General features: G+C 44.2%; 1 protein-coding gene across 1 annotated transcript; it reads right to left on the bottom strand.

The window, feature by feature from the left end:
• Nucleotides 1–290: 290 nt before the first annotated feature.
• Nucleotides 291–797, bottom strand: LOC308525092 (high mobility group protein B2; the record flags this gene model as incomplete). Its single annotated transcript, XM_081099847.1, has 1 exon — nucleotides 291–797. The coding sequence occupies one exon, from the start codon at nucleotides 795–797 to the stop codon at nucleotides 291–293; it is 507 nt and encodes a 168-aa protein (XP_080955973.1).
• Nucleotides 798–7,821: the final 7,024 nt, after the last annotated feature.

Here is a 7,821-nt window from a genome sequence, read left to right as displayed (position 1 = left end):
GCATTTTTTTATAAAAGTATTTTCTCTACAAAGAATCTTATCAGATATACAAAAATCTGTACAGTTTTTATACTGAAGCTAATATTGAGCTGCACTTGGATTCACATTCTTAGCAAAACAATTGCCTGAAGAGCACACACACATACTCCGCACACACCATTACAGGACAGCCTTTATTCTTCATCTTCATCCTCTTCATCATCATCATCTTCCTCTTCCTCCTCCTCTTCATCTTCTGGTTCATTTTTCTTCTTTGAGCCAGTTGGCCTGCCAGGGCCCTTCTTTCCCACTTAACTTTTGCCCTTGGCACGGTATGCAGCAATATCCTTTTCATATTTCTCCTTTAGCTTAGCTGCTTTTTGTTCACATGGTTGCTTATCTTTGGCTGATTGTTCAGACCACATTTCACCCAATTTTTTTGCAGTATCCCCAATGGATAGACCAGGGTGTTCACTTTTGATCTTTGGGCGATGTTCAGAGCAAAACAGGAAGAAGGCAAATGGAAGCTTTTTAGGAGCATTGGGATCTTTTTTCTTCCCTTCCTTGTCACCTTTGGGGGGAACATAATTTTTCATCTCCCGGTCATAGTGAGCTTTGTCACTCTTTGCCATATCTTCGAACTTTGACTTTTCTTTTGGAGACATGGTCTTCCATCTTTCCAAATATTTCTTGGAGAATTCGGAAAAATTGACGGAAGGGTCGGGGTGTTTTTTCTTGTGCTCCTCCTGGCAGGTCTGCATGAAGAAAGCATACGAGGACATCTTGCTCTGTGGCTTGTTGGGGTCTCCTTTACCCATGATGACAGACTGTGTCCACCTGGTGGTAAGTTTTCCTTAGAGTCCCGCCGAGTGAGCGGCCCGGTCCAACCCGAGACGCTGCCTCGCTAGGCTCCGGCGTGAACTGGTTTATCGCTAAGTCAATCCTCAGCCTCCCATCTGGATTTTCTAACTCGTGGGGTTGAGAGTCTGACTCCAAGAACCTCCAAAAGACTTCATCCCCTGGTCCTGCTCTATTCAGGGTCTACTAGTGTTTGTAAGTCTGCTTCTTGATGGAGGCTTCCACATCCTGAGGACCTATAGCACTCAGGAGGGAGCCTAAAAGTGGGGCATCCACCTCTATCCTGGGCTGGAGCTCGGGCCTTACATTAACTATGCCCTTGCTGATCCTTTCTGCCTTTAGGGTCTTCCCACAGGTTTAATTCTATCTATCCCATGGAAACCCTATGCCTGCCGAATTCTCCTTACTTCATAAAACTTCTTGGCTCTGAACTTCCCCAGAGGGCATTTATTTGAAATCAACAAAAATTCCCTGAGATTTTGGTCTCTGCCTTCAAGGAGTCTTTAACTTTGTAGTTGTTACTGAACAGAGTCCAATTACTCAGTTGCCAGTCAAAAGACAACTCCTAGACTATGATTTTAGAAGGAACAAACTTTATTGGCAGCACACTGTGTGTGTGTGTGTGTGTGTGTGAGAGAGAGAGAGAGAGAGAGAGAGAGAGAGAGAGAGTGTTTCCAGTGTTGTGTCTCTGACCAAAGGATTGGATTTGTCGTTATTCAGGGATATCATGCATAAACAAGGGTAGCGTTGTCATCGAATGCATAGGTAGGGGCATTTCTGTGACTTTGCAGTTAGAAAACATATCTATTCATACATCACATGTTCAAAAATGGTGGAAAACTTCTGCCCTTGGGAGATTTTGGTATTATAATGAAGGTACAGTGAGAAAAGCTCATGGGGAGGTTAGTAGAGGGTTCTTTGGTCAGCCCTGGTGGTTCAAGTCGGATCAGCCCCTGGTCCTACAAATTTCATCCTAGGCTTGCTCCTGAAAAGACAGCTTTGGCAGCCATCAATATCAGAGATGGTGTAGGTATGAAAAGAAGTTTAACTAGCCCTTCTGTTAAAGTTTTAGCAAATTATAGGTTGTGGTTACACAAACCTCATAACATCTAGGGCAGCCATGGGCAAACCACGGCCCGCGGGCCGGATCTGGCCCGTTTGAAATGAATAAAACTATTGAAAAAAAAAGGCCATACCCTTTTATGTAATGATGTTTACTTTGAATTTATATTAGTTGACACAAACACTCCATCCATGCTTTTGTTCCGGCCCTCCGGTCCAGTTTAAGAACTCATTGTGGCCCTTGAGTCAAAAAGTTTGCCCACCCCTGATCTAGGGTGATCTAAATGGGTTTACAGGTTAATCTAAGCAAAGTTATAAATTCTAAATAAAAGTTAGTCTGTTGTGGTGTTTTGTGTTTTTTTTTTAACAAAAAAAAAACAAAAAAGAAAACAAAAGAAAAGAAAAAAGAAAGAAAGAAAGGAAACCTCAAATAAGCTGCCCAAGGCCTAATAGTAAGGCTGAGATTTGCCCCCAGGGCAAGTGTGACTTCAGAGCCTGTAATCTCTACCTATGTGCTGTGAGAGTTCTTACTTTTTTGGTTAACTAATTTCTGGAATAATGTTAAATTCTGAGCCAGATTGATGTTTAATCCTAGGTTTCTGAAATAAAAAGTATGAAGTTATTTTGGAAACTTTCAAAAAGTTATTTTGGAACTGTTGTGAATCATCTCTTAATGGATTTAGAGTGCCTAATCTTGAAAAAATCATGGATAATGTGCGTATTGCTTATTTATGGGAAAATATGAATATACATGAATATCTATATATAAAAGCCTAAGTGACCATCTGATTGTCCGACTGTCTGACTGGTAGCTATGAGGTGCAATGGCCACCAGGGGGCAGACGCTCAATGCAAGAGCTGCCCAGCGACAGCAACTTTGCGGAGTGTCCTCTCTCACTCTGGGAGCCCTCCGGGGATGTCAGACTGCTGGTTTCAGCCTGATCCCCACAGGCCAGGCTGAAGGACCCTACCTGCTGGAGGGACCCCACTCATCCACAGATGCCCTTCAAGCCCTGGTGCTGCCCCAGGTGCAGCTGGCTGGGGAGAGACCGTGGGAGATTGGCTCCAGGGTGTGTCCGGCCCATCTCGCCTAGTCCCGCTGACCACCTCCTAATTAATTTCCTTTCATTGTGCACAAATCCATGCACCAGGCCTCTAGTAATAGTATATATATGGAACTGTATATGTATATATTAAGATTCTATAACACACACAAAAATAGTTAGGCTCTGCTAGGCTACCTGCAAGGCTCTATATATAAAGTTTAGGTTACCTAGTGAAAATAAGACACTTCTACAAAAAGCAAAATGCAGAATGTGGTGAGTGTTTCAGCAGGTGGGGAAGCAAATGGCTACTGGAGCCTAGAGAAGGAGATCATTTCCAAATGAGTAGAGGGAAGAACGGAAGGGTAAACCTGGGAAGGCTTTTTAGAAGAGGTGGCATTGAGCTGGGCTTGAAAGATGGCAAGTAAAGATGGTTGGACAAGGACAGTAGACAAAGAGAGGGCATGTTTGAGGAATCACCAGCATTTTGCTATGGCTCAGGGACAGGTGAGAGAGAAAGTGAGATAGGAAGGTTGCAAAGGAAGGTTGAAATGTCATTTAGGGTCTTCATGTCAAGCTCAGAAGCTTACACTTTTAAAAAAATATATATTTTATTGATTTTTTACAGAGAAGGATAGAAAGTTAGAAACATCAATGAGAGAGAAACATCAACCAGCTGCCTCCTGCACACACCCCACTGGGGATGTGCCCACAACCAAGGTACATGCCCTTGACTGGAATTGAACCCGGGACCCTTCAGTCCGTAGGCTGATGCTCTAGCCACTGAGCCAAACCGGTCAGGGCAGAAGCTTACACTTTTGTAGATAAAAGGACGTAAGCTAAGAATTTTGAGTGAAGAAATGCCCTAGTCTCAAACTGGAAGTCATTCATATCCCCAGTCAGTCATCAAATCTACATTCATAACCTCTTTAGAATCTTCCCAAATCTCTCCTCCCTAGGGTGTCACAGAAGTTGTTTATGCCACAATCTCCTCTCACCTGAATGATGCAACAGCACCATGACTAGCCTCCAGATTCCCCTCAAGCATATCCACTTCTAATGTGTTTTCTTTGTCAAAGTGCAAATCTAATCATGTGAATTTCCTGCTTGGAGACTTTCAAGAGATTCTCTTTACCCTTGGGATAAAGTAAAAACTCCTTCCTTATGATACACCTATCTGCCAGCATATTAAATGATACTAATTCTGCAGTCTCTTTCTCAATGGGATTGCCCCCTCACTCATCACCTGGCTGAACCTTCCAGGTTGGTGAATCAAGGTTTAGCTCAGGTGTCACTGTCTCAGGGACCCAGGTCTGACTCTCAACCCCTGGCTTCTCCTGCTGCATGTGCTTCCTATTGACCTAGCACTCCTCACAAAGTGTTGAAATTGTCTCTTGATGTATTTCCCCTGCTCTCTATTTTACTATATGACCCGTGTTCCCACAGGGAAGGTTCCTGGAGCTCCAAACAAAAAGTCATCAAAAAGATGAATAATGCTCACTTCCTCTTTTTTTTTTAATCCTCACCTGAGACAGAGGAAGAGGGGGGCGGGTGGGGAGAGAGAGAGAGGGAGAGAAGAAACATTAATGTGAGAGAGAAACATCAATTGGTTGCCTCCTATACCCACCCTGACCAGGATTAAACCCACAACCTAGTATATGCTCTGATCAGGAATCGAACCTGCAACCTTTTGGTGTATGGGACAACACTCCAACCAACTGAGCCACCCAGCAAGGGCCATGTCCTCTTTTGACTGACTTCTTTTGTCCCCCACAGCCTCCATGCCCACTGGACAAATTTTTGCTCTTGTTTCTTCTTCTGTTCTTCTTCCTATTGTTTTTCTGTCCTTCTGTCCAAAGAGGTGACTGTGGTGCAGTAGAAGAGCACACAGAGTCTTTTATAAACAATAGCTATGGCAGAAACTGGAGTAAAATACCAAACAGTTAACAGTAATGATCTCTGAGAGAAGGACAAGAGATGATATTTTGTTCTTTCTATTTTACTTTATTTTTTTTCTCTTTTAATTAAATCTTTATTGTTCAGATTATTACATTTGTTCCTCTTTTTCCCCCCCATAACTCCCCTCCTCCCAGTTCCCACCCCACCCTCCTCCCTCACTCCCCACCCACTGTCCTCATCCATAGGTGCACGATTTTTGTCCAGTCTCTTCCCGCATCTCCCACACCCCTTTCCCCCCCCAAGAATAGTCAGTCCATTCCCTTTCTGTGTCCCTGATTCTATTATAATCAACAGTTCATTCTGTTCATCAGATTATTTATTCACTTGATTCTTAGATTCACTTGTTGATAGATGCATATTTGTTGTTCATAATTTGTATCTTTACCTTTTTCTTCCTCTTCCTCTTCTTAAAGGATACCTTTCAGCATTTCATATAATCCTGGTTTGGTGGTGATGAACTCCTTTAGCTTTTCCTTATCTGTGAAGCACTTTATCTGACCTTCAATTCTGAATGATAGCTTTGCTGGATAAAGTAATCTTGGTTGTAGGTTCTTGGTATTCATCACTTTGAATATTTCTTGCCACTCCCTTCTGGCCTGCAAAGTTTCTGTTGAGAAATCAGCTGACAGTCGTATGGGTATTCCCTTGTAGGTAACTGAGTTTCTTTCTCTTGCTGTTTTTAAGATTCTCTCTTTGTCTTTTGCTCTTGGCATTTTAATTATGATGTGTCTTGGTGTGGTCCTCTTTGGATTCCTTTTGTTTGGGGTTCTCCGCGCTTCTTGGACCTGTAAGTCCATTTCTTTCACCAGGTGGGGGAAGTTTTCTGTCATTATTTCTTCAAATAGGTTTTCAATATCTTGCTCTCTCTCATCTTCTGGCACCCCTATAATTCTGATGTTGGTACGCTTGAAGCTGTCCCAGAGGCTCCTTACACTATCCTCGCATTTTTGGATTCTTTTTTCATTTTGCTTTTCCGGTTGGGTGTTTTTTGCTTCCTCGCATTTCAAATCATTGACTTGATTCTTGCGCTCCTCTGTTCTGCTGTTGGGAGTCTGTATAATATTCTTTATTTCAGTCCGTGTATGCTTAATTTCTAGTTGGTTCCCCAATATAACATCGAGGGTCTCATTAGTTTTCTTGTAGATCTCATTAAGTTTATCAGCGGCTTCTAAACAGTTCTTGAGAGACCTTAAAAGTGTGGTTCTGAACTCTAGATCTTCCATTGACAATTTTGTCCTGTTTCTTTGTCTCCGCATTTTGTTATGCTTTCTTGGTGCACCCCTTAGTGATCTTTGTGCGCAGTCTTATAGTTAAACCTTGATTGTTGTAGCTAATACCAGGGAGGGTTTGACCTCCAGGCCAAGTGGCTATGAGAATCAGCTGTGTCTGCAGTGAGAGAACTTCTGTCCTCTAGGGAGGTGCTAATCTAGCCTTTGCCTGAGGCTATCCGGCAAATGCCTCTGTGCAGGGCTTGGGCGGGGCGGGTCGCACAGGATCAACAGGGTGGGCCGGAGAGAGCAGTTATGGCGGCTCTCAGTCCTGTCCCCAGGGGCTCTGCCTCTCTGAGTCCCAGCACCCGCTGCAAAGCTCGGAGAGAAAGCTGCACTCGCTCTGACCGAAGCCAGACAGTCCCGCTTCTCCCGTTTGAGTCTGGGTCCCTAAAGACTCGCCAGTATCTGGAGCTCAGAGTCTGCGATTCCCTCCCGTTTGAAAACGCCAACCGCGCACTCCGCACCTCAGAATTTGACTTCAGCACTGCGCCTCCTCTGAGTGTCCGTATTTGTTTCTCTTTCCTCCTAGTTGTAGGACTTCCACTCAGCCAGCGTTCCTGTGGTTCTGGGTGATGTCCCTTCCGTTTTTTGGTTTCACTTTTGAAGTAGTTGTTCAAGGCAGCAAACTCCGGCGTTAACCTATGTCGCCATCTTGGTTCTCCCTCAAAACTTTACATTTTCTGCACATATGTCAAAAAATGCTGGGCAGCATCCAGAGGCGGAAGGGAGGCCTCAACCCAACCCAGGTCCCCTGGACTTGGTTGGTTGATGGTCGAACTAGAAGCAGACGGGGTTGTTGGAGACCAGTTTCTATTTTACTTTAATTTATTAAATTTATCATCCTATATAATAAAATAGAAACATGTAAATTGACCATCCCTCTACTACGCTCACCAGCCAATCAGGAGTATGAAAATTAACCCTACAAAGATGGTGGGTTAATTTGCATACACAGGTGCTGGGCGTAGAGCCAGTGGCTTGGGGGGACGTGGCTCCCTTGGTCACTCCCAGCGACCAAGGGATCCACGTCCCCCCAAGCCACCAGGCAGAGAGCAGAGAGGGAGAGCTGGTGGCTTGGAGGACTTGGCAGAGTGGGAGGCCATTGGACGGAGACAGAGCAGGAAGGGAAAACCAAGATTGCAGGGAACACCAGGAATTCTGGGAATAATAGTTTTGGTAGCAGCCCCAGGACCAGAAGCGGAAGGCCAGAGCGTGGGGAGCACCAGGAATGCTGGGAATCATAGTTCTGGTGGCAGATGGATCTCCTAGACACTAGACCAGTGGTTCTCAACCTTCTGGCCCTTTAAATACAGTTCCTCATGTTGTGACCCAACCATAAAATTATTTTTGTTGCTACTTCATAACTGTAATGTTGCTACTGTTATGAATTGTAATGTAAATATCTGATATGCAGGATGGTCTTAGGCGACCCCTGTGAAAGGGTCGTTCTACCGCCAAAGGGGTCGTGACCCACAGTTTGAGAACTGCTGCACTAGAGCAAAGTGAGCCTGGAGCAAGTTACTGCTGTGGTGGGGGATGGAGGGAAAGCAAAGGTGAGAGACATAAGTAAAATAAGAATTCCTAGGAAAAATTAAAGGGAAGATATCCTAAAACTTCCAGGAAATCTCCACCAATGAAGCAAAGAAAAA

This window comes from Myotis nattereri, assembly GCF_964212035.1.
Source record: "Myotis nattereri genome assembly, chromosome: 1".
Classification (NCBI taxonomy): domain Eukaryota; kingdom Metazoa; phylum Chordata; class Mammalia; order Chiroptera; family Vespertilionidae; genus Myotis; species Myotis nattereri.
This window is presented reverse-complemented; position numbering and strand designations above follow the sequence as displayed.